Here is a 26929-nt window from a genome sequence, read left to right on the forward strand (position 1 = left end):
TTGGAAATATCGACGTTATTCTTTCGCATGACACGCCGTCCAATGATGAACACATGTGCCAAATGATTTTAAAGTCTCACAATAAATTGTGTTATATCCCGACAACGCTCATTAATGGTCATTTTGACCTTTGAACTCCACGTGTTACCTTGACGTTGGGTGATATCGACGTACTTCTTAAGCATGACACACTGTCCCGTGATGGTGAACAAATGTACCAAATCATTTTAAAATCTTACGATAAATGGCAATAGTTATGGTAAGGACAAACTTTTGGTTTCAAACGCACTAAGTGACCCCGTAACCTAGTTTTTGAACCGGCATGACCCATATTCAAACTTGACCTAGACATCATCTAGATACTTCTGACCAAGTTTGGTGACGATCGGATAAAATTTTCGGGACCGACAGACTGACCGACGAAGTGACTCCTATAGCCCCCAGTTCCATTAGTAAAGGTGGTATAAATATATAGTTCTACTAATAATAGTTTCGGGGTTTAGATTGCAAGCATATGGATTCGTAAGGAAAGACAATAACCGGCGAGTTTTCCAAGCACATGGATTTGTAAGGAAAGACAATTACACGTTAGTTTTGTTGAGCCCTTTATTTCAGAGAGCATGAATAGATTTTCATGGAAGAAAACTATAAACATAATGATTATTTGCACACACAATCACACACTATGGCATACAAAATATGGTTGTTTTGATACAGCTTGTCAAACAGATCACGACGCCAGAAATGCTCTGACATCAGTATCTGAATTTTTTAAACATGAAAATAAACAAGTTGAAAACTAAAAGTGCTCAACTCTGCATGACGATTTTAAAACAAGCTAAACAATTGTCCAGTGCACAATGTACTGGTAACTGTTCTGTAACTTATGTTGAGCAAACATAGGCAACAGCTGACAACAGAACATGTTGATCATATAGAAATCATGTTAAGCTATAAGGTGTATGTACTGCACTGTACAGCACAGTTATTGATACTTCACAATTGCGAAGCAATGTAATGACTGTATTATCATTTATGTTATTAATGCCACATTAAATTGACAATTCTGTGCGAACACTATAACCTTTTGCTATAATGAACGTCACGAACTTTACATACATGTATTACGAAAATGCCATGACAAATTTAAAAGCCTGCTTGCATTATCGTAAGCTTAAATAATGATATGTAAATTATACAGAAGAAATAATTGTGTAGAAGAAAAATTTAAAAAAAAGGATTCGGAGTTGTGATTGTTAGTTATATGTACAGAAAATATGTTCCGCCAAATCAGACAAGGATCATCTGAGACCAACATTATTTAACAAATGTGCTCACAATAATAGTCAAAATTGATACGCCAGTGGACATATTTGGCAAGACATGCAACATAATCAGTATTATTTTAATCTTGGACTAAAATCCAAAATCTCTTTCTTACAGTTAGTTTTAATTAAAACGCAGGGAGCTCAGATCAAGTATTAAAGTCATGTATCTCACACCACACTCTGAATGCCATAAAACTGAATAAAACAACTAGAATGGAACCAAAAAGTACAAGTAGTGAAGAATATAAATTAAGACACCATAGAAACACATGATGACATTCAAGAACCTACATAAATATATATTACATGTACGCGTGAAAAAACACAACAACCTCGCTCAACCTTGACCTTTAAGGGGGGCATCCTCAAGATCACAAGGTCATCACCACAAAAGGGCAAGCGATACTACTGAATGGGGCAAATTCAGTAGAACGGTCCCTTATGAAAAACTGGATAAAATCACAAACTAAAACGATGGGCTCAAACGTGATTTTCTCCGAACCAAACCTATCCCTACAGCAAAGCATCCTTTTCCTTTGCTAAAATTTAAAACAAACCATTACCAGAGCTTTAATCATTGTCTTCTATCAACATCTTTAAATATATAATATCCCATTTCAACATTAAATCCAACAGCAAATTTCAACCAAAGCCATGAAGCCATTTCATAACCAATTTTTGAATAACATAACAACATTAAACAATTTGTTGTCTCTTGATAATTTCTTAATTTGGCCATCACATTTGCATAACACACAAGTGCTTATCATCTTTAAACCTTATATAAGGGGCTACACAATATCCAATCCTGGCAGATGTTTTTTCATTCCACAAACTGCCTTAGTTCTTGTTACAAAATGAATCATTGAGTTAGCCCTGTTGAACAAACAGTATCAGTGATTCTTAGAAACCAATGGTAGATCAGGTATTTTTCAATGATATGTACAGATGTGTGATTATTTACATATTCCTTTTTTTATTTATTTCACAAGGTAGCAAAATGTATAAAATGTACAAGAGTATAAAATGCAAGTCACTCCACCAAAAATAACGCAATATTGTACCTGGCACATTTGTAATTCTTATAATGGCTTTATGAAGATTACATTTTGAACAATATATTACAATTGCAGTGATAAACATTAGCTCAAATCCACAACCCATGGCCGGGTTCATTTTGAAAAGGGCTTGCTAAATTTTTAGTTTGATATATCTGGGATTGTAACATGTTCTTTGTCTTCAGTAATAATGTAAGAATATGGGCTTGATTGGTCCACCTGCTAACATCAATAAATGCAATTGTCTCAGAAAGTATAGGGTAACTCACTCAAATCACATTTTTAAATGTACAGATTATGCTAGACAAGGTTATAACCTAGATTTTACAACTTCATACTGGCAACAAATTATAAAACATTTTATAAATCAATACAAAATGTGACATGGTCATTATTTATCAAACATTTACACATCCTATCTATCCATTACTGGGTTAATTTGTACATGTTTGTACATCACAGGATACGTATGTACATCTATGAACAAACATATGGCAATTCCTAATGGAATGCTCATGTACGATGTTGTTTTTATACAAATGTGGACCTTTTCTACCATTGGTTGCCTTCAATCTACACAATCAGCTACATCGCACATTATTTTACAGAACAATCTGCAGATTGACTGTCCATCACAACTATTGCCAGGAAATGTCAGCCGTCTGTCCTGCTTTGAACTCCCTAAAATATGTTATGTACAGCGAAATAAATTAAGTTACAATCTTTATTAAAAAAAACGCAGGAAAAACAGCCTCCAAATCCTAAACTAAAGCTTTCTATCTTGTCATTTGCACTAGTAGATCATTTGAAATGTCATTCAGTGTCAGAGGGCCATGTCAGGAGCATCTGTTGTAATCCGATACCTTTTTTGGTTGCAGTAATTTTTGCAATACTGTCAATACATGTATTTCATTTCCAAGGCAACTATTAATCATCCCAAGTCATAATGTCAGCATCACTTTGAAGTACATGGTTTAAATATATGCCTATGTCCGTCTAGTATTTATTGGTTGGGTGAGCACATTCTTGTAAATGCCATTGTTTATTTTATTTTTGCTCATATTTAGTAAAAATGAACAATAATGTTTATATATTCATTTACCAATTAATTGTCTCACTTTTGTAAGGTATACAACATATAATATTGTCTCTCATTTCCATCAACATGATTCACTATATCTGAAAGTCAGAAATCTTGATTTTGATTGAGGGATGTCCATTTCTTTTTTTTGTATGGTCTCTCTGAGACTCCTTATTAACACATCTTCAGGTCATATTTCCCAAAATATTCTTTCATTGTGAAATATTAGGTCAGCATTTCAATTATGTTCCTCTTTAATATATTAAGTACACATTTTCAAGTTTTTGTGATTTTTATCAATTTCCCCCACATAAATTACACTACTTAGCATGCGCTTAGCCTTTTATTTTCTTTCCAGTATCACCAGCACCGTCGCTGGCAGCAACCAGCTCTCCAGTGGTAGCGCTGACCACAGCTGTCTTCTCTTCCTTAGCAGACACCTCCACCTTGGACTTCACCCTCGGCTTGTTGTCCGGATTCAAGAAACTCTGGGTATGGGCCAGCAAAGCTTGTCGCTGTTGGAGCTTCATGTCCGTCACGGACTGGTTAGGGCTCGAGGAAGGGGGAACCACTTGGGGCCGGACTGGCCGCGTCTGTCGACTGGTCTGCTGAACGGCAGGCCTCTGGATGGGGTTGGGGAAGGAGGCTGGTGGCATCCCTGGCCGCATGAGGTTGCCTAGTATCATCTGGGGTCGGAGGGCTGCTGGAGAACAAAGTCGCATCAGCAACTATTATAAGGGGTATCAACTTGTATAACTTGGGCCTAGGTCATTAATTATTACCTTTCAAATGTTTATATATTTTCATAACAAACAACACCAAAGCATAGATGATTACAATGTACATGCTATATAAATACATCATTATAATTATAATTGGACATTTACTGAAAACATGAGATACATCCACAATTTATTGTTGAAAAAAATTAAAAGTCATCTATATCAACACCGCTAAATTAATGCATGTTAGTCATAATTATTGCAGTAACTTAAAACACACAGACATGTGGTCCATCACAATTCCTCTCCTACCCACCTTGGAACTGAATGCCAAAGTTCTGCTTATTGAAGTTCTGCTGGGGCATGGTGGAGGGGGGCATGGTGGGGTTGAAGCCAATCGTGGGTCCCTGTGGGAACCTCTGGGGTCCCTGGCTGGCCTGAGGGAGGGGGGCTGCGGGCGGCAGAGGCTGGCTGCTCAGTGTACGCTGAGATGTGAAGGGTTTGGAGTTCACGTTCTGGCCAGGCACTGGTGCCTGGTTGCCACCTACTGTGGAGCTTCCGAGACTGCTTGGGGGAGACTTCATCTGTGAAGTGTGGAAAACATGGTCATTAAATATTCCTGGAGCTGGTTGTGAATTATGAAACTGTTCTATCTGGTTTACAGTTCTGTATCAGCTTTAATAGTTAAAACTCAACCTTGAAATACTGAGTAAATATTGCGACACAATAAGAGGCAGTATTTATAAAAATCTGTCACTTCATCCATCACTTTTAACAACTTTTGCTTCAAACTCAAACATATGCAAGATGGAAATATTATAATGATACTGATTGTGTGCTTCAAATTATTTTACCTCACTGCCAATTCATAAAAAAAAAAAATTGAAAATATTTGAAAGAAATGATCAACTTATAGTGTTCTTAAAGGGATCTTTTCACGCTTTGGTAAATTGACAAAATTGAAAAAATTTGTTTCAGATTCGCACATTTTCGTTTTAGTTATAATATTTGTGAGGAAACAGTAATACTGAACATTTACCATGGTCTAATATAGCCATTATATGCATCTTTTGACGATTTTAAAACTTAAAAATTATAAAGCGTTGCAACGCGAAACGATCGAATAATTTGGAGAGTTCTGTTTTTGTCGTTAAATTTTGTGAAACTACGAATATTGCTTATATAAGGTATAAAATACATCAAGTATGTGTACTCGGCGGAATAGCTCAGTAGGTTAAGGCGTTTTTACTTCAGGACTCTGGCAGGACTCCAGGGGTCACTGGTTCGAAACCTGCTCCGGGCAATGTTCTTTTCCTTTTTTAAATTTTATTCTTGATATTTTACTGGAGCTTTTACGATCCAATGTTTACATTTATCAATATAAAGCATTTAATGAATAAGTTAAAAAATGCCAAAATCTGTGAAAAGGCCCCTTTAAAACAGAGTTATTGCTAACAGAGCGAAAACATCAAGTTCAAGGACAAACCAGTTATCTGATCCAAGAAACCACAATGTTAATATATACACCTACATTATTAGGTATTGGCGACACCTGGTTCTGCGCAGAGAAAGGCTGATTCTTTCCATGACCTACTCCAAGCTGATGGGTGGGAGCCAAGTGTCCGGAGGGATGCAGCAAGGGGTTCAGCCCCTGATTTGACCCGTAGGACATCGCGTTAAAAGGCGGAGGGCCAGAGGGGGTGCCTGATGGCTGCTGGTTGGAGCCGGTCTGGGCTGGCTGCTGTTGTTGTAGGGAATTCTGCAGTACTGCGTGTGGAAAGCCCAGATCTCCACCTAGCTTGATTGTGGCGTTGCTGGCAGGGAACTAGAGCAGATATCATTGGAGACATAGTTATACAGGATTATATTTGTTGGGTGAACTAGAGAAGATATCATTTGAGATACAATTATACAGGATTCTATTTGTTAGAACTAGAGCAGATATCATATCAAATGTTATCATACATGATATCTGTTGGGTAGGAAGTCATATATTATACTCTAGCTTGTTTCGAGCATAAAAAACTAATATTGCACCACTATTGTAAGATAATGAATTAAATATCATGCATCCACTATAAACTGCATGTTTAAAACCTGCCACAAAAACAAAGTTTACTTAAACAAACTTAAAAACTAAAGTTTCTCCCTAGCTCCCAGGTGTGTAAGGCAGCCTGTATACCTGCAGAGTGGTGCTAGGCTGCTGCTGGGCAGGGAAGAAGCCGGTCTGTGTGAGCTGAGCAGACTGCTGCAGCCCTGTCTGTCCCGCCTGCTGGTAGAACGTGGAGGGAGTCTGAATCTGCAGGCCGCCCGCTCTGAAGGAAAACACAACATATACTGCACTATCCATATTAAAGGGAAACGCAACATACACTGCACTGTACATATGTGCTTCGCTATGAGAAAATGGGGCTCAAAGCATGTGCCTAAAGTGTTGTCCCAAATTAGCCTATGCAGTGTGCAGTTTCCGCCTTGACTGGATTTTCTGTTATAAGAGACTTCTAAAATTCCATAAAAGCAAAAGCACATGTATTATGCCGTTTTAAATAAACGCGACTAAAAATAAGGACAAGTATTAAAAACGTTTCAACTGATTTTGTTTTTAGGGTAAACGGCTTTAAAGCAGGAAATCAGTTGGAAAGAAAAAGGGGGGCTTCGGCTGGAAAGGACGATGAGGAAATCATATGTAAAAGTGCAAACCCACCTCTGCTGTGTCATCAAGGAGTTGAGGATCTGGTTATTGTTTTGGGTCTGTGAGGTGCCCATGATCTGGTTGATACCGGTCATCCCAGATCCCCCAAACAGCTGACTGCTGGGGTCCCCTGGGAACACGAACGAGAGAAGAGAGGGCTGCATCTGCGAGCTGTTGAGGCCTGACTGACCGTACGCTAGGTTACCTGCATGGTGCTTGGTCTGCAACTGGGTGCCTGGCAACAACAACAACATTTTGCAAACACTTTTTATATATAAAGAGCTATTACTGAAATGAACATATTAGTGAAGATAAGATTTAGTACATGAGATGTTTGTAAAACATGTATGCGACCCAACCCCAATTAAAACAAGAGAAGTGTTTGTCAGAAACACAATGCCCCCTACTGGGCCGCTTTGATTTTTTTTTACCCTTGACCTTGAAGGATGACCTTGACTTTGACCTTTCACCACACAAAATGTGCAGCTCCATGAGATACACATGCATGCCAAATGTCAAGTTGCTATCTTCAATATTGCAAAAGTTATGGGCAATGTTAAAGTTTTCGGACGGACAGACTGACAGACAGTTCAAATGCTATATGATAACCTACCGGGAGCATTAAAAACCTACTTGAATTCTGAAGATATAGTGCAGGACAAATGGTATGGTCTAAAGGACAGCCTTTTGAATTCCCTTCCAAAATCTTCACTTACCAAAGGCTGGTTGTGCTGGGGCCTTGATTCCCGATGACATCTGAGACGAGTTGGTTGACGACACCATGATCGTGTTCTGCTGGGAATGGGTCTGACCATATGGCTGGGCTGGTGCTCGTGCAAATCCCTGCACCTGAAATGGGTTGAGGAAGTTGTATGCACAAATTCTGTTGATAAAATAAGACCAGTATTGAAGCCAGGAAAAAGTGGCTTATTAAGGGCCATTAGTCTGAAGTGTTTCAGGCGATCTGACTTGTTACCCAACTAAGCTGAAATTAAAACGCACAGATAAGTTTAATAGTGCTGCAATTAAAACTAGTTAATTTTAAGGGCAGACAAGGTTACTTGTGTGACTTTTTACTACTTCCAAAGCAATAACTCAGAAGTGCTTGATGCGATTGGCTGGTTATCAAACTTGGAAGTAATCTTATGCTCAAAAACATAATACCCAAATTTCATGATGATCTGACTACACTGCAACGCCAATATATCGCGGACCGGTATATCGCGCTGTCCAATATATCGCGCTTTGGCTATGGCTCCCAAAAATCCCAGGAGCATGATCACTAAATGACATGTTTTAATCTTTTCGCTAACATAACAAAAGACCGGTTCTAGCTAGTATTAACAGCCTATGTTTCGCGGCTTACTATGGCACGCAGTGAAGCGTGAAAAACAGTTGATACGTGACAGCTGTGTTGTTTACACACGGCTGGGGTTGTTTTTAACACTTAAGAAATAATCAATTAGTGTCATTGCAAAGGTAATAATGGCAGTTTACTGGTATATAAATCGTTAAATTTCCGTCCTGGTCATGAATTTCTTTGTCCTGATAAAAAGCGCGCAAAAATTGGCGTGGGTGTATTTATTTGTAAATAAAAATTTCATAGCGGGTACAACATTGAGATAATTTAATTCCCATTAAAAGTTTCGTTGTAAATTTCAACTAAAGTACCGCGGTATCTCGCGAATTATGTGGAATTGACATTTCCTCTTAATGAAATATAATTCAAACAGGCTGTATCGTTACCGTTACGCTGTTTCAGTTCCTTCATTAGGACTATTTTTAAGGGTAAATTCGAATCTATGCACAATTATATTGTTATTGTTTTTACGGCAAGAATTCTTCTTTTTAGCTGATTTGCGAGCGATTGTACATGAAAATAAAAAATATAATTTCCATTTTGATTTTTATGATAAATACAGATACGTATGTAGTTATGAAAATGATCATTGTAGAATTGGTTTGCAATTATTACTATACAAATATGTAGCAGCGCCGTATGTAAAATGAAAACATTGGGGAAATTTGACAAATTATGCGCAATACAATAAAGTTAGACATTTCTAGAGTTATATCACGCGCCGGATATATCGCGCTCGCGATCTTTGGACCCCACCGACCGCGATATATCGGCGTTGCAGTGTAAACTGTTTCAAGTATGCAAGCAAAAAAAGGTTATTTGGTAATTCTTGTCATAATTCAAAGGCCATAATTAAGAAGTTTGCATCTAATAGGATACCACAAGAGTCCCTTACCTGTGACTGTTGATAAGGGTCAGGCTGGGTGGGTGTGGTCGGCATGAAGGGACTCTGCTGGGTGAACGCCTGTCCCAGGCCAGACTGGTGAAGCTGTGACAGGTTGAAGCTGAAGTTGCCCAACTGGAAAACACACACAACATACAACCCAAATTAACCATAACCCTTTCAGTGCGGGAACCGGATTTTGAAGGCCTTTGCAAACAGTTTGGATCCAGATGAGACGCCACAGAACGTGGCGTCTCATCAGGATCCAAACTGTTTGCTATTCTGATAGTATTCTTTGAAAAAAATCGAAGAAAATGCTTATTTTAGAAATTCAGCAGACAGCATTTGAGCAGACAACAAATTGCCCAACATGCAAAGGGTTAAACATCAGAGCCGTGCTCTGTTAAAAATCGAGCTTAATGCATGTATGTAAAGTGTTGTCCCAGATCAGCATATGCAGTCTAGTCATTGTTGCACAGACAATTATACTTACAATGTAATTCCCATTGAGGAAGATATCAGAGTTTATAATACACATCACAGACGCTCAGCCGAAAGATGGTGTAATAATAAATCATCATGCATCTTCCAAATAATCATACTGATGTAATCTTTGCACACCTAAGGTTTTTCATCATAGCAAAATTATTTAAATCATTATGTTCTTATAGATATGTCGGTAAAACCTGTAGTAACCAAGTAATTTACCAGGATTTCTAGCTGCACTTGGCCAATATATATGTTTTGGGCGGTGAAACTATAAATAGTACACTCGAAAAGTCTGTTATCTTGCGCTCCATATTAACAATATTTGCGTTACAAACGGAGAAAGAGCCCTTGAATGGAAGAAGAATGTGGGCCCAACATACCCGCGTCTCTTGTGGTCCAATCAGCTGAGAGTTCATGGGGAAGTGTGTGAACTGGTGCTGTCCCTGAATAAGGACCGGCGGGCTGGGGTCAGCAGACATGTTGCTGTTGGAGTTCCCGCCAGGACCTGCCATGCTCACAGAGTTAGAGTACTGGATCTGCTGGGGCTTCACCTGCACACAGACACACAGACAATCAAGAGTATTTCTTTGGAAAAACTGGGCTTAATGCATGTGCGCCGCAGTGTCAACCCAGATTAGCCTTTGCAGTTTTGCACAGGCGAATTAGGGACGACACTTTCCACTTGTGTATTGCATTTTATTTTTTTCATAAAAAAGAAGTCTATTCTGCATGAAAATCCCGTATCCACGCACAATTTTTAAGGAACAACTTTCAATTAAACTCTTTTCAAGGTCTACATGAATTAGATAGAGGATATTTGTTGGATTTGGTGAATCATTGATTTTAATTTATGAGCACTGATAAGAAATACATTTTTTCTATATCACGAGTGAATTAAAATCAATATTCCACAAAATCCAACAAATGTTCGTTGTCTTTTATGCTTTCAAATGATTATTTTTGTATTTTTGCTGAAATAATTACGTTGCATCAGAAGAACAATGCCATTTCTCAGTATAAAAGCGAAAAATATTGATAATTTTCACTGTTTGAAACAGTAAATTATCACTTTTAAGTCACTGATATTTCTCTATAAACCATCGTAAAGCATAAAATAACAGGCTTTTACTTACGGCACAGATATTGGTTTTCTCATGACTACCAGTCTTCAGCTGCATCATGTTGTTCAGATTGGTCTGTGCAAAGTTGCCAATCTCCGGCTGAGAGTAGGAAAATGTCTGGCTGTATGACAGACCTGAGGAACTTGTACCTGTGGAGAACACCTGGGAGTAAGGCTCTGACGATGCAAACCCCTGACTATAATCCTGACCTACATCCATCCCAGAAAACCCGTCCATATCACCGCGGGAACTGGAGTACTGCTGGTTGTCCGAGTTGAAAGCTTTACCCATGTCAGACTGGGCGAATGATGAACTCAGAGCAGGCTTGAACGGTGAAACATTCACAGAAAAAGTTGTCCTCTTAACGATTTCAGATTCGCCAAACATGTTGTCTTGGTTTCGAGGGGAGATGTTGCTGCTGTTCTGGCCAATGTCGGGTATGATGTTGTCTGTTAGGTCCACTGAGTGGTTGTCCATCGTCATCTCAATGTCTGACTTGAAGGACTGGAATGACTCCGACACGTTCACACTGCCCATCACGCTGAGGAAATAGAAGGCCAACATATATGAACTCGCAATTCAAGTATTACAGTGATGAGCTGATGAAATAATCACATAAAGACTGGCAATTCAAGTATTACAGTCATACACACTACCAATAATTTTATGCTGACAAAATACAAGTCACATAAAGACTCAAAAGGCAAGTTATCAGGGTTTCTTTTCTTTGTGTAGCGGCCGATCCCCTTAATTTTGTGAAAAAAAATGAGTTGCAAACTGTTCAAAATTGTGACAATAAATGAGCCGGGAACTATTAAAATTGTGAAAAAATTGTCAGGAACTTCTTAAATTGTAAAAATTTGAGTTGCAAACTTCTCAAATTTATAAAAGACAGCCATTCTCTAAGAAGAACAAGAGGGCCAAGATGGCCCTAGTTCGCTCACCTGAGAAGAGTGTGTCCATTGAATTTTTACCAATATATTGGGCTGTTCGTAAAGCATGCATGCCTGCATATGGGCTGTCAGTTGTAATGGCAGCCATTGTGTGAATATGAATATATTAGTCATTGTGACTTTGACTTTTGACCTTAGTTTCTTTAGTTGTCATCTGGACACCATTTTACAGTGTTGAGTCATTGTTCAGGGTTTTTTCTGCCTATTTTGGGAAAAGGAGTCTGACCAAATTGGGAATTTTTATCGACAAAATTGGCCATTTTGGGAATTTTTGTTCAATGAAACGTCTCATTTGGGAAAAAAATGTGAATTTATCATGCTTAAATATTTCAGTGGTTTAACAAATAAATTTGTTTTTATTTGTTATTTTGTCTTCTTTATATAAACAGATGCAATATTGGGCATGTTCAACGTTTATTCAAGTACTGCAGTTTTGTTGTTTTTCAGTTACAGTTACACTCTGAGATAAGAACTGAACAGTCAAAACCTTATAGCAGATATTTTTGACCAAAACAAACACTGGTTAGTCACACAAGTTATAAGACACTTCATTCTTAAAAAAAAAAATTTTTTTTTTTTGGGAAATTGGGATTTTTTTATGATTTCGGTTTGGGATCGGGTCCGTTTGCTTTGGGAGTGCCTCCGTTTTCCAGAGGCGCAGACAGTGCTGAAAAACCCCTGTTGTTATTAAGACGTTTGACCTAGTGACTTGAACATTATGTTGGTCATCTGCCAGTCATGATCAATGTAACTATGAAGATCATGAATCTAGGCGTAAGCATTGTCAGTAAATATCAAGAAACAATTTCATTGTTTTGAGTCACTGTGATGTTGAGAGAGCCACACTTCTGATATTTTACAACCTGGCGTACAGAGGTTTGTAGAACTTAATCATCATAACAAACAGTTCATGCAGTAGGTTAATGCAATCAAAACAAATACAACATAAAATCCACATTACTACTACAGACAAGAAATACAAAGTAAAAACACTTACTTTGGATCAAACACATTATCCACAGATGGTTTATCCCAGACATTCTTTGTAGAAGCAATCTTCATGTTCAAATCTTGGGCAGACGGTGACATCAGAGTGTTAGCGATTTTCTGTGAACTGACAGTCACACTACCAAGTGTCATGGCAACAGGGGTGGTCTCATCATGAATTATCCCTCCCTCCATTTCCGTCTTTCCTTCGCTGAACTTTGCAAGCTCTGCATCGAAGGTGAATTCTAACTTCATCTCACTGGAGTCTTCACCCTGCAAAAGACAGCAAGATTTACCCAATTCATCAAATATTGAGGCTCTGAGCAAAAGTTTTTACAAGACTCATCTGTCAAATCACATCAGATGCTTGTTTTCTGAATGACCAAACCAATCTGGTTGCAAAGTCAATTACACTTTTACGTGACCATGTAGGCCGGTTTCTTATTCTACAAGCAAAATGACACAAACAGCATTGCTCATGGTTTGCTATGGTGTCAATAAAGAAACAAGAGGGCCTGAAAGGCCCAAAGTCGCTCACCTGAGATAACAAGATATTATTGGGACAAATCTTCTGACCAAGTTTCATGAAGATCGGACAGTAAATATGGCCTCTAGAGTGTTAACAAGATATTACTACAGCCATAAAAGGAAAATACCCCGCCCCTTGGAAGCCATTTTTTTCAAGCAAACATAATTATTTTCGAACTCATCCAAGATACCATTAAGACCAATCTTCTCACCAAATTTCATGAAGAATGGACAATAAATGTATCCTCTAGAGTGTTAACAAGGCTTTACTACAGCCATATAAGGAAAATAGCCCTGCCCCCGTGGTGGCCATGTTTTTCAACCAACCGGCATCATTATTGAACTCGTCCAAGATATTATTGGGATGAATCTTCTGACCGAGTTTCATGAAGATCGGACAATAAATGTGGCCTCTTGAGTGTTAACAAGATTTTACTATAGCTTTATATAGCCATATAAGGAAAAATGTCCCGACCCTTGGCAGCCATGTTTTTCAAGCAAACGTAACCATATTCGAACTCATCCAAGATATCATTAAGACAAATCTTCTGACCATATTTCATCAAGATTGGACAATAACTGTGGCCTCTAGAGTGTTAACAAGGTTTTACTTTAGCCATATAAGGAAAAATGCCCCACCCCCTGGCGGCCAATTTTTTTCAACCAACCGGCATCATTTTCGAACTTGTCCAAGATATTATTGGGATGAATCTTCTGACCAAGTTTTATGAAGATAAGACGATAAATGTGGCCTCTAGAGTGTTAACAAGATCTTACTATAGCCATATCAGGAAAAATGCCCCGCCCCATGGCAGCCATGTTTTTCAAGCAAAGGTTACCATTTTTTAACTCATCCAAGATATCAAAGGTACCAATCTTCTGACCAAGTTTCATGACGATCGGAAAATAAATGTGGCATGTAGAGTGTTAACAAGCTTTTACTATAGCCATATATAGCAATATAAGGAAAAATGCCATGCCCCTTGGCAGCCATGTTTTTCAAGCAAACGTTACCATTTTCCAACTCATCCAAGATATCATTGAGACCAATCTTCTGACCAAATTTCATGAAGATTGGACAATTAATGTGGCCTAAAGAGAGTTAACAAGGCAAATGTTGACGCCGCACAACGCATGACGGACAAAAAGCGATCACAAAAACTCACCATGAGCACGTTGTGCTCAGGTGAGCAAAAAAAAATCCATGGCGAAAAAACATAACAAGCTGGGTATACAAGTAATATGGAATAGCTCTTTACATTTCAGTAAGTTTTCAATTAAGAACTGAAATCCATGAGAACAGCCTAAAAGGTATTAAAACACTGACAAGGCTATAAATGTGTGGGAAGGAAAGGAAACAGTCGAGTGGGACTGTTCGCTTACGTTTCCAAAGGAGTCCTTGAAGCTAGCTGGCAGCTGTATAGGCTGGGGTTTGTCCATTGCAGCACTGGTGGCCCGTAGTTTGGGCTCGGGTTTCTTAACAGTCTTATCAAGCTGCTTGACCACTGGCTCCTTCACGCTCACTTTCTCGGCTCGGACAGCCGGCTGAGAACGAGTAAAAAGCATCAAAGAGTAAACTTTATATGTCTTGATGGACGCACGCTCCCTCATTGTTAATTATAGACATTTCCATGCCTTATTTATGCTTTATTTTGCTTATACACTCAATTTTAAACACATGCTTGATCTTTGCATAACGAGTTACACGAGATGAGAACTCCTGAATCCCATCTTAATGGCAGCACAAAATAACACACACAAGGCTCTAATTATTAAGGGTTTTCTTGTGAATGGAAGATATCAGATTAAAAGAATTGCATCCTGCACACTCAGCCGAAAGATTGTGAAGTGTTGATCATCATATACCTTCCAATGACAAAGTAGGACCACATTCTCCTCTATTGATTTATTTGTGTACATTAAGTCCAATCAAATAGGTAACGCTGTTAGTTTCATATTCATGTTCTGCTTTTATCAATTGAAGAACTGAAGACGTCACAATTGTGAGATGCACAGTGTGACACTCATTGCCTACCTTAGCCTGCCGCTGTGGTTTAGGGCTATCCGCCTTCAAGTCCCCTAATGTTCCTTTCTCACTAATTCTCTCCAGCTTGGGTGCTACCAGCTTGTTCTCAGTGCTGGGAGAGCTGCGTGTTGAGGAGCCGCCACTGTTGGGGTGGTCACTCACGTCGATACCGCTGTCATGCTGATCTCCCTTGTCAAACTTTGCCTCCTAAAGAGAGATGGCGTCAATTATTGCAATTTTATGGTTGCAGAAAGTGGTCAACAAAGAACTTGCTATAGTAAACATGCGTGAGGCTGACAAAAACACTACATAAAATTGGAGCTTAGTCACAAAGGTAACCTAAACCCCACATAGCTTTGTCAAAGGCATGGCTGCCATAGCTATGCTCAAAGCTGGTAACTAGTGAATTAGTAAATCACTTGAAATGTGTACATCTACACATTTACACTTCATGATGATGACATATTTAAAGTCTCAGTTGACTGACCAAACGAAAAACCAACCTAGAGACTAAATATACCAGGGTTTTTTTCCCACTTTTTGGGAAGATAGTCCATGGCTTTGGAATTGGGAATTTTATCGGCATTTTCATGAAATTGGGAAAATAAATTCATTAGCCTTTTTTTCCACACGAAAAGTCCAGTGATTAGGGAAATACTAAATTTGATATAACTCTTTATAATCATTCAAATTAAAAGAACAAAATCATGTAATACTTTGTTAGATGTAATTGAATTTAAATTGAGATAAAATACGCATAAGACACTTCTTTCTAAAAAAAACAACAAAAAAACAACATTTTGGGATTTTTTTTTATACTTTTGGGGATTGGGAACATAGCCGAATTTCGGCTATAAAATCGGGCCAAAAAAAACCTGTATACCCCGTCTGTGTGTGGGTATTTTACCTCATAAACAAGCAGACTTTGGTTCATTATTTATAGAATAGTACAATGACTTTTAAGAATTTATTTTAACACGTTTTAAATGAAACTGTTTTAAAAGTCATCAAAACGAATTGTTTCCACTGAATGAGACATTCAACAATAGAAAGTTTGCTCAGGGTCTAGTTTGATAGAATCATAGTCTATTCATAGGATTGACAGATATGACATACATCATTGCAAACTGTGCCCACAAGTTACAAAGATCACTCCTTGCAGTGGTATCAATACAAACTCAGAATTAATACATGCTGCACTGAGTTCCCATACTATACTGTCTATAAATCGCATTACCTGGACCTGCATGCCCGGAACAGCAGCAAAATTGATAGGCTTGTTCCAGGCGTTCACACTTGGCACAGGGGCTGGAGTAAGGGTCGGATTTGCTGCACTAGGGGTCGCAGACTGGACTGGCTGTGACATGGAGGCCATTGTAGCCATGCTGCCTTCAGCCAACGCTGGATTGAAGGTGCCGATAACGCCTGAGTGAAAAATGAACATTGTTAAAAAACATGCAAGTTTAAGAAAAAGCTCAAATAAACAAGATATGTGTTTGACAGAAACACTATGTCCCATTTTGCGCTGCTTTGAAGCTATATATTTGACCTTTGACCTTGAAGGATGACCTTGACCTTTCACCACTCAAAATGTGCAGCTCCATGAGATACACATGCATGCCAAATATCAAGTTGCTATCTTCAATATTGCAAAAGTTATTGCAAATGTTAAAGTTGGGGCAAACAAACAAACACACAAACCAACAGACAGGGCAAAAAACAATATGTCCTTCACTATAGTGGTGGGGGACATAAAAACACATATTCTTAAATAGATGCCTAAATTTGACCCTATTCATCTAAATGACTAGTCTTTGTCAATAAAATGTCATTAGTGTAATAAAAAGTGAGTGGATTGGTCAATATTTTTCTATTTCTAAAATGTAACTTAGGTTTTAAATTTTACATAAGTTGCTTGAACATTTCAACCCAAAATTAACAAGGGCTGTTTGTAAAACATGCATGCCCCCCAATATGGGCTATAAGTTGTAGTAGCAGCCATTGTGTGAATACGTTTTTTGTCACTGTGAACGGTGGTGGTGGTGGTGGTGGTGGTTGTGGTGGTAGTAGTAGTAGTAGTAGTAGTAGTAGTAGTAGTAGTAGTAGTAGTATAGTAGTATAGTAGTAGTAGAAGTAGTAGTAGTAGTAGTAGTAGTAGTAGTAGTAGTAGTAGTAGTAGTAGTAGTAGTAGTAGTAGCAGCAGTAGTAGTAGTAGTAGCAGTAGCATTACAATACCAATACTTAAGAATGATCAAATGGGAAAAGGTAACCTAGCACTGGCAGTAAATATGGGGCTCATATACAGGTCAGATTTGGAATCTCTGCTGTTAAATGAGATTTTAAATTAATTAAAGGGAGGCAAATGCTGTAATAAAAAGAACATGCATAAACGGTAGTTGTTTCCCTTGTTTGAACCATGCTAAATCCTTAAAATGCCTATTTCCAGTAACTGTGACCTTCACCTGTGACCTTAACCTTTGACCTAGTGACCTCAAAATCAATAGGGGTCATCTGCGAGTCATGATCAATGTACCTGTGAAGTTTCATGATCCTAGCCCCAAGCGTTCTTGAGTTATCATCCGGAAACCACCTGGTGGAGGGACCGACCGACCGACATGAGCAAAGCAATATACCTCCTCTTCTTCGAAGGGGAGCATAAAAATTGGCAAATCCATGCTACAAAACTGCAATTGACATATTCTGCACACAAACCTTTTCCCATCTCCATATCATGGCCCTGTTTCCCATCACCACTAACAACAGTCGGGATGTTATTGGACATCGTGTTGTCCCAGTTGCCAATCGACATGAAGGGGCCAGAACTCTGTCCATCCTCTTCCTGCTGGTCCTGCCCGCGAGGCTTACCTCCCTTGTCGCCTCTCAACTGTTCCCTCTGCTTGGCAAACCTTGGGGGCAATTTGGTGTGCTTGAAGTTGCGTGTCTTGTCAGCTGCCGTGTGAACGCCTTTGGGTTTAGCCACAACCTAAAATCCAAAAGATTGTCCACATTAATATTCATATGAATTAAATTAAAACATGTTTTAGTGACTTACATTCTTTACATCTTGTTATTAATTCATTCATAGTTATTTTAGTGTACAGTAGATCTCTACAGCTATTATTGAAATACCATAACAGCCAGGGGCTAAAAAGCAATTTTTTACAGTCAAATTGAAGCTGAAATAAATTATTGTCTCGTACAACTTTTCAGAAAATTTCCAACCTTAATCTACTGGTTGCATCGTAAGAAAACCAATAAAGGAAGCTGCTTTTAAAATAATTTTTAACATTTGATACGACAATTTGGACTTTCCAAAAATTATACGAAGCACTAGTAAAAATCCTTTTACTAATATTGCAAACATATGATAATAGCCCCAAAAATCCTACCAAGAACTACATGTATATCTCACCTTTGACACTACGTCCTTGGACTTCCTGCTGACAGGTGCCTGTTCCTGACTCTCGATGGCCAGTTTTCGTATCTCGGCCTCCTGGGCCTTCTGTTTGTTCTTGATGGTCTTTCGGCTCTGCACCTCCTGGAAACCTTCATTGCTTTCGTACAGGAACGCTGGGTCGTCAATGGTAACATCTGGCACGTTGTCGATGACTACTACTCCTGTAGAATAAAGATTGAACGTCTTGATTTATCAATACAGAAGCACAGTTGTTGTTTTTAAATAATTTGATATCACTTTTAGATATTCTTATTTAAGTATTATCATAACCTATATTGATAATTTATTTCCAAAGCTATTTAACTGTGTGTTTATGTTAATTAAATAAACACTTGTTATCTTCCAAGTTTCAAAGTTTGCTCAGGGTCTAGTTTGATAGAATCATTTTCTGTTCATAGGATTGACAGATATGACAGACATCATCGCAAACTTTGGAAATATTAAAGTCCATTAGTAAGTGCTATATTATTAATGATTTCAATCAATACCTGCTATATTTGTGAGGTCAATGTTGGCCAGGGCATCTTCCCTTTTCTTCTCAGACTTCAATGGCTTTGAAACGTCAGTTAAATCACCTTTTTTGGAGAACTTTCCTCTAAAATAATAGATAACAACATATATTCAATGCACATTGGTGCTGATCAACAATGAACATGCAACCATTCAATAACATATTCCTTTGCATGTCGATAAACAGGTTGTGTTATAACTTTTAATACTGTCGCTTTTGTCAAACGCTTTACATATAACATGCAGACAGTTCCAATCTTTCTTTCTTTTGTAAAATCAGTACAATTGATGCTGATAACCAATGTGATATAATGACTTACTTCTCACTTATACCAGAGGAAAGGGCGCTGTCAATGGCTGCCTGGTCGTTCGGGACAATGCCATCCACTCGGAACACCTGGCTACCACTCATGCTATCTCGTTTGGTCTGGGAATGTGGGGGTCGTTTGCCCCCACCCGGCCCGTTTTTTGGAGGGGTAGCGTACCCATTTTTTGTCAGCGAGGAGTTGGGCATCCTCTCTTTATGAAAGTTTTTTGGATTTTCATAATTTTTGTTACTATTATTACCACTAACATTTCCACCACCACCACCACCACCACCACCACCACCACCACCCACAAAGCTGTTCTGATCACTGGCATTCATGCGGCGATTTTGACCCCCACGATCACCCTGTGGCGGCCGCTGACTAGAGAAGCTCTTCTTCTGATCGCGCTGCTTATCACGGCCGTCCTTTAAATCGTTCTTTGAATCGCGTCGCTCGTTCACATCACTGCTCTCTGACGCTGTCTCCCAATCATCAACTCCCGCCTCAGACGAGTTTTGCTTGGCAAGTGGCTGGTTTCTACCATTGCTGTTGGGCACTATGGGACCACCACGACCCCTGCCTCTGCCCCTCCCTCTCTCAAACCCACCACCCCTCTCTCCCCGCCCGCGGGCAAATCTGGGAGGTGGGGACGCTCTGTCTCCTCGTCTGTCACGCCTGAAAAGGGTAATGTGGGTAGTTTAAATTTTAAGGCTTCTAATAAGCGCAAAGGGACTGCAGGAAAGTACTTTCCAAAACTGACTGTGGTTTCAAATGAAACCTTTTTTCAATAATACATCTACTGGTTGTTGTTTTTCTATGTCTATTTTAATGGAGGCGATGGAAGAACATTTCAGAAGTTTGCTCAGTGTCCCAAGTATTTGAATCATATTTCTCATAGGATTGACAGATATGACTAGCATCATTGCAAACTTTGTACAAACACGATTATTTTCTCAATTCTGCTCTTTCACTTTCAATAAAATGAAATAAGTGTTTAAGACATAGGACATGTCACATTATCTCAGAACTTAATGAAAACCAACCCTACACAAGAGATTGTAAGATTACAGCAACTACAGACCTATTATCACTGCGGTATTGCTGATCCTCGGGGGGTCCACGGAATTCCTTGTTTGGGGGTCGCCCAAACCCGCCTCCACGAGTGGGTGGGGCTGAGTTGTACCTGCGATCATCCCTTGCACCTCTGCCACTGCCTCGTCCACCCCTCATGGCAGAGCCACCTAGGGTAGATAAAAACAGATGACGGAAAGATCTAGCATCATACACAGTTTATCACTTTATCTTGAAGCAAATGCAGGACAATTTATAATTAACAAGAGCTGTCAAAGGACAGCGCGCTCTACTATTCGAGTGCTTGACAGTATAACGTAAGCCATCATGGAGAGGGGGTGGGGGGGTATAATGTGGGTCATTAAATAGCTGATCTTTCAATAAATAAGGAAACATTTCTTTTGGGGGGTGGGGGGATTCTGGGGTGGGGGATGGTTTGGGTGGAGTGCATTGTGGTATGTCAGGTAAGTGTTGTTTTGTCAAAGTATGGATCAAATGTGATCATAAATAAAGAAGTTATGGCAATTTAAGCAAAATGTTCAATTATCTAAGTATAAAAGGGACCATAATTCTGTAATTCTGTCAAAATGCTTGATACAGTTGTCTGCTCTTGTTTATAGATTGGGATCATGTTGGTAAAGAAGTATGCAAAATATAAAAGCAATATGTCAAAGGACATGGGAAATATTTGGGGTAGAACGCAAACTTTAACATTTGCACGCTAACGGGAACACCGGGGTGAGTAGGATAGCTTCACTATATATATTTCATATATAATAGTCGAGCTAAAAATGTCAATGATGTATCACCAGTTTCAAATTAAATATCAAGTCAAAGTCAAAGATTTTTCAGTCAACAAGCAATTTTTCTAACTGGTTTCAAATAAAACTACCACCAGATCCCTACCTCTGCCCCTTCTAGAGGGTTCACCCTTAGGTATGAACTGCTCATCGCCACGTGGTGACCTTGGATCCTTTGGGTAGCGCTCATCATTCCCCTCATCCACACTACGCCTACCGCCCTTATCCCTAGGCTGAGATTCACGTCTACCATCGTGGGGCTTTGCAGAGTCCCGTTGAACGGAATCTTTCCCATGACCAACTGACACCTCTGCCCTGCCAGCCGTGGAATCGCCACTGACAGAGCTAACTTCCTCCGTAGACAGATCACTCTCGTCATCCTTGTCCCTACGCCTGTTTGGAACTTCCTCAACTTCCTCTGTGTCTCCCCAGTTTCCCATAGAGAAGGGCTTTGCCTGGTCTGCATATGTCCCAGCCCCTCTTCTATGCCCCATGTCATCTCGCCTGCTGTCCCTGTCCGTATCATTATCATACCTGAACTCGTTAGACCGGCCCCTGCCAGGGACAGCCCCACCCCTACGGTCCCCTCTCTCTGGTCGCCCGAAGCCCCTTTCTCCCATACTGGAGCCCCTGCCACCCCTTCCTCGCCCGCGGCTTCTTGATGTCCCCCGAACAAACTCGCGGCTGCCTCGCGGTGCGTTCCTCTGCCTACTGTCGTATCTGTCGCTGCGGTTATCATACTTGTCTCGAGGTGGTTCGTCTCTCATTCTCTTGGCAGGAGGATGGGACCTGTCACCATGTTCTCTGTCCTCTTTGTTCTCTTTATTTCGGTCCCTTTGTTCGTTTTTGGGTGTCTTCTCCAGTGTATCTGATTTGGTATCCCTAGCAAACAATAAACTTCTACAATCAGTTTAATAGTCACTATGGTGAAGTATTTTTATTCAGTTTCCCTACTAACAAAAAGCAATTCCATGATGCAATATGAAACTATTGTTCTTCTTGAACTGGTTTATTTTTGCTGATCAAAAGTCTGAGGCATATAATAATACCATAACTGCAGTAATGAGGCAACCTTCATTTAACAAAAAAGCCAGCAACATCTTCAACTGTATCATCTAATTTATTTTTTCCCTTAGATTACTACCAGAAACGTTCTGTATATTCTTAGACTTTTGCAGACATTAAATTTTGGAAATTCCTAAAATCTGGCATTTTCCTTTATCTTCAATGCATGGATTTTATGCTAATGTCTGATATGAGACTTCAGACATAAAATTTTCGTAACACATTTGATTTCGTGGATGAGAAGGCTGACGAAAATCTAAGAAAATGTGTGACCCACACACAAAAAATTGCTTCCACAGTATATGTTTACTGTTTTTGATATCAGAGGTCAAATGACTTCAGAAGAATTCAAAAGAGTCTTGAGATTGCATGATACCGAATAGATTACCTGTCCGGTTTTATAGCATCTGGGCTCTCTGTCTTCTTTACATCCTCAGCCAAATCTTTCAGGTCCTTCGCCTTGTTTGGGGATGAGAACGTTTCCTTTGTAGAATCCTGCAAAAACATGTGTATCATTCTTATATATTTTTAAACAAAACCTTGTTTTCATATTATGAGGCAAGAACATAATTACTTTATGCTAATATAACTTGTAAAGGCATCAAAAACAACAACTTTCTCGTTACTAGCTAGTGCAACATAAACTCTGTCCTCCAAAGTAACCTGCACATAAGGTTGGATTGTAAACAGCACAACACTTTGGTTTATCATTTGCTTTCTCTACATATGTTGTGGAAACATTGTTATAGACTTAATATGAATGTAAAATTAATAATTTTCAATAAGTTTCAAAACTTTGAACCTAAAAATCATTCCAGATATGGCAAAATAAGAACCCGTTATCACAGACGGACATGCCTGTTTATTTCAAGAAATGGCAAGAAATTCCTAAACTATCTTCATTCCATATGGTCTACACAACATTCTCTTACTTTGGCAGCTGAGTGGTCCTCATTTTTGTCGCTGGCAGGCGATTCGCGGGAATCTGCCTTTGAGAGCGTGGATGCAGGCCTCTTCAGGGAGACAAAGTTGCTCTGGGCTGGAGTATTCTGCTGAGATTCACGCAGGGTGATTGGGGGAGGGGCATTGTGGAAGTCTCGCTCTGAAACATTTCAAGCACTTTTTAGTTGTTTCATTCTAACGTGGTTTTCAATGACGACAGGTTAGTTTCTTCCATAGGATGAATTGAGAACTGTTATTTTAACATTTTGAAAGTAAAATTCCAAACCAAGCTGGATAAAACATTTCAAAATAACAAAACAATTTAAACCAAGAGATTGCCAAGCAATATTGTCCCCTACGGTGAAACTCCACCATTGTCAGTTATTTTATTAATTTATATATATACCAGGGTTTTCCACAGGCCATTTAGCGGTTCCTCGCCGGAGCGCTTGAATTTTGAAATCAGAGTCGCCGGGGCGCTTGAAATTTTCCGATCAGTGTATTTTTACAGTAAAAGAAAATGGAGAATGTCAAGAAAATCAAGGTTTCTTTATCAGTGTATCAATATTCCCTGTTTTAAAAGAGCACTTGGTACCTACTTTCGCATGTTATAGCCATAAACACCACATGGGGTCATAGATAATCCACTGATAGGAGAAAGCATGATGCGCGTATCAATTATTCTAGCCACATTAAACAGTCATTTATGAAGACAAGGATGTATCACAGGAAACTCTCGGGTAACTTTCCAGTCGTCAAACTGTGATGTTCATCGTCCAATTGGTTACGCGAATGCTTATGAGGGCGGGGTTAACTATCGACAATTATTTTTGATTGACGTCGGGCACGAAGTAAGAGTTTATCGCAGCTTGATTAGCAAGGAGTTGTACCATTCACGTAATATAAAACCGGTAACTAGAACAGTACATTAAAGACGGTTTTGGGCATCATCATCACACCTTTTTACTGTAAACAAGTGTTACTCATGACACATAATACGAGAAATTAATTGCAAGTGGTAAGCAATTACTTACTTGTAGCGAGTAAGTTGTACAAATAACTCCCGGTAACAATTATGCAATAACAATTTAATTCCAGTACATGTTTATTTTATCATGTCCATTTATAGAACTGACATTTATTAGACACGTAATGCGCTTTAACAAATAATCGTTGAATTAATTACGCACAACTGTAAATGTTTCGTTCAATTTTCAAATGAGCATGATCAATTTGTAATCCAAAACAAGCTTCCGAATTTTAATGCTAACGCGACATTAACAAATTGTAGCGTCTAATAACCAGTATATTATCCTTTGTCTCAATAAAAAGCGCGCGAAAAATATGCAGACATGTAGAACGTCACATGGAAAGTGTGGATGTATTTTGTGCTGTATAAAAACATGAACATCATGTCAAGCGATTTACGCTGTGTTCTGTGGAAAAAAAACACGCCCTGATAGGATGATATTTCATCACATCTTTAAATAGTAACACATGCCAAAATTTATTTGATACTTAAAAAAAAATGGCGATTTTTTTTTTTTATTCTTCAGCACTTTTATCGTTAATATTTACCAGAATTTGCTTTAAAACTGGAATATACGGGATTATCAGGTAATGAGTAGCAACTGGAAAAGTAGTAAGTATGCAGTAATAGATCGAAGGTATGGTTGATACGGATTAATTAAGGCATTGATCGAGACAGGATTATGCGTATCTATGCGGGAAAGGGTAAAATATAAATACAGGGTAAAATATAGTCACTTAAAATTTATTTGATACAATAGAAAAACGGCAAGGTTTGTGTTAAAGAATTAATTGAGAGCTTTATCGTCAGTTTTTACCAGAAAGTGATTTATAAAATCGCAATAAACGGGATTATCGGGTTATAAATAGAAACTTCAAAAGTAGTAAGTATACAGTAATAGTCGGGTTGAAACGGATGTATTCCGGACACGTTAGAGTCGGGATTTTACTATCTATGCGATTTTTTTTAAAAACAATTAAACAATATATTATATATTTTTAAATGACTGGGGGATTTTCTTGAAGAGTCATAGCACACCAAATGACGTCTTTTGGCGCTGTTTTATTTTGAGTTATAACTCACCACAGAACGTCAATTTACACATTAAATTAAAATAAAATCAACGTCCGGAGGGGACACCCCTCCCAAACCACCCCTATCAACCCCGGGGCACCTGACAAAAATCCTGTGGAAAGCACTGATATATATATTTGTTGCCATAGCAACCAAAATTCTTGAAGTAGGAAAAAAATGAAATGACAGGCATCATCTCCATATTGCCATCATCCAGGGGACAAAAATATTTCTAAACTGCACTCGTCCTGCAGGACAAGTGCATTAAAATTTTCACTCGTCCTGCAAACACATGATCTTGTCCTTCAAATATGTGTGAAATAAAGATTGCAAAGGCTGATATGACTAATAAAGTTTCTTATATCACTGCTAAAATGCTGCTTACTCAGTTATTCATGCCAGCTGATCGCAAAAGCAGTGAAATAAGTTACTTTATTTATGAGGAACACAAATTAATAAATGAAGAAAATTTTGTGTTTTCCTTTTTTCTAATGCTCGTGTGCTTTCCGTTTCGGACGTTTGAACATCGCTCCCGCCAACTTTAAAGAACGCTCGTTTGTCAGTCCTTTTCTGACGATATTCAGACTGGTTTAAAGCCGTTCTTCGGGGTTAAATAATTCTTTAAAAATCAATACTTACAGTGAATGCAGTCGGATGGTTCCCTGTCAACATGGACGCGCAAAGTTTACACCAAAAAGTCAATATTTACTCGGGACACAGTTTTGCATAACAACGAGCACCTGCTGTATGAAATTTACAATTGCAATTTCCGGTTCATTCGCGTTCTACTTTCGGAATAGATATGCTTTAAGACAATGATTTTATTTAATGAAAACGAGTCTTACTTGTCAGTAAATACATATTGTATTATCAGCTAATTTTCACTCGTCCTGTAGGACGAGAGCTTCAGGAAAATCCACTCGTCCTGTCAAGATTTCACTCGTCAATACGAGCGGACGAGTGATATTTTTGTCCCCTGATCATCTATCCATGTTTTAAGTTTCATGAAAAAGTATGAAGAACTTTTTAAGTTATTGCAGGATCCAGAAGTGTGACCCACTGACAGACAGAGCCCAAACCATAAGTCCCCTCCAGTTTCACCGGTAAGGGACATAAAAGACTCATCCTTGAGTACACTTAACTTCCAAAAAACCCACTTATATGTCAGTAAACACAATGATGGCCCATTTTATAAACAAATAGTAGTTTCATTCAAATAATAATGGTCGATATGGTATGTGATTTTGAAAGATTATAAACTTGTCAGCTTTGTATGTACTAGAAATTTGTTAAAAAGCTCGCTTATTCCCGGATATGTGAAATCAACTGTTTAGCTTAAACTCATTTATATAACAACAACCATGCAGTTATATTTTAAGAAAGTCTTCAACTATTTTTGTACAAAGCAAGCTCTGCTCAATCAAGGTCCAATCAAAAATTCATA

The 26929-nt window shown here is 38.7% G+C and overlaps 1 protein-coding gene across 3 annotated transcripts in view; it reads right to left on the bottom strand.

The window, feature by feature from the left end:
- Positions 1-588: 588 nt before the first annotated feature.
- LOC127837181 (protein PRRC2C-like) overlaps positions 589-26929 on the bottom strand; it is a 54660-nt gene continuing 28319 nt past the window's right edge. For 2 of the 3 annotated variants that reach the window (XM_052364102.1, XM_052364100.1), the window contains exons 21-41: positions 23372-23541; positions 22828-22934; positions 21481-22256; positions 20585-20744; positions 19516-20178; positions 19174-19280; positions 18641-18846; positions 17941-18211; positions 16466-16653; positions 15238-15435; positions 14586-14747; positions 12685-12947; positions 10747-11275; positions 9994-10164; positions 9137-9259; positions 7598-7730; positions 6894-7116; positions 6372-6504; positions 5721-6014; positions 4506-4773; positions 589-4170 (exon numbers count right to left, since the gene is read on the bottom strand). In XM_052364102.1, the coding sequence (XP_052220062.1) occupies positions 3803-4170; positions 4506-4773; positions 5721-6014; positions 6372-6504; positions 6894-7116; positions 7598-7730; positions 9137-9259; positions 9994-10164; positions 10747-11275; positions 12685-12947; positions 14586-14747; positions 15238-15435; positions 16466-16653; positions 17941-18211; positions 18641-18846; positions 19174-19280; positions 19516-20178; positions 20585-20744; positions 21481-22256; positions 22828-22934; positions 23372-23541 (5513 nt within the window). In that variant the 3' untranslated portion in view covers positions 589-3802. The remainder of the gene's footprint in view (positions 4171-4505; positions 4774-5720; positions 6015-6371; positions 6505-6893; positions 7117-7597; positions 7731-9136; positions 9260-9993; positions 10165-10746; positions 11276-12684; positions 12948-14585; positions 14748-15237; positions 15436-16465; positions 16654-17940; positions 18212-18640; positions 18847-19173; positions 19281-19515; positions 20179-20584; positions 20745-21480; positions 22257-22827; positions 22935-23371; positions 23542-26929) is intronic. The other variant, XM_052364101.1, reaches the window with a different exon arrangement.

This window comes from Dreissena polymorpha, chromosome 7 (genome assembly GCF_020536995.1).
Source record: "Dreissena polymorpha isolate Duluth1 chromosome 7, UMN_Dpol_1.0, whole genome shotgun sequence".
Lineage (NCBI taxonomy): Eukaryota > Metazoa > Mollusca > Bivalvia > Myida > Dreissenidae > Dreissena > Dreissena polymorpha.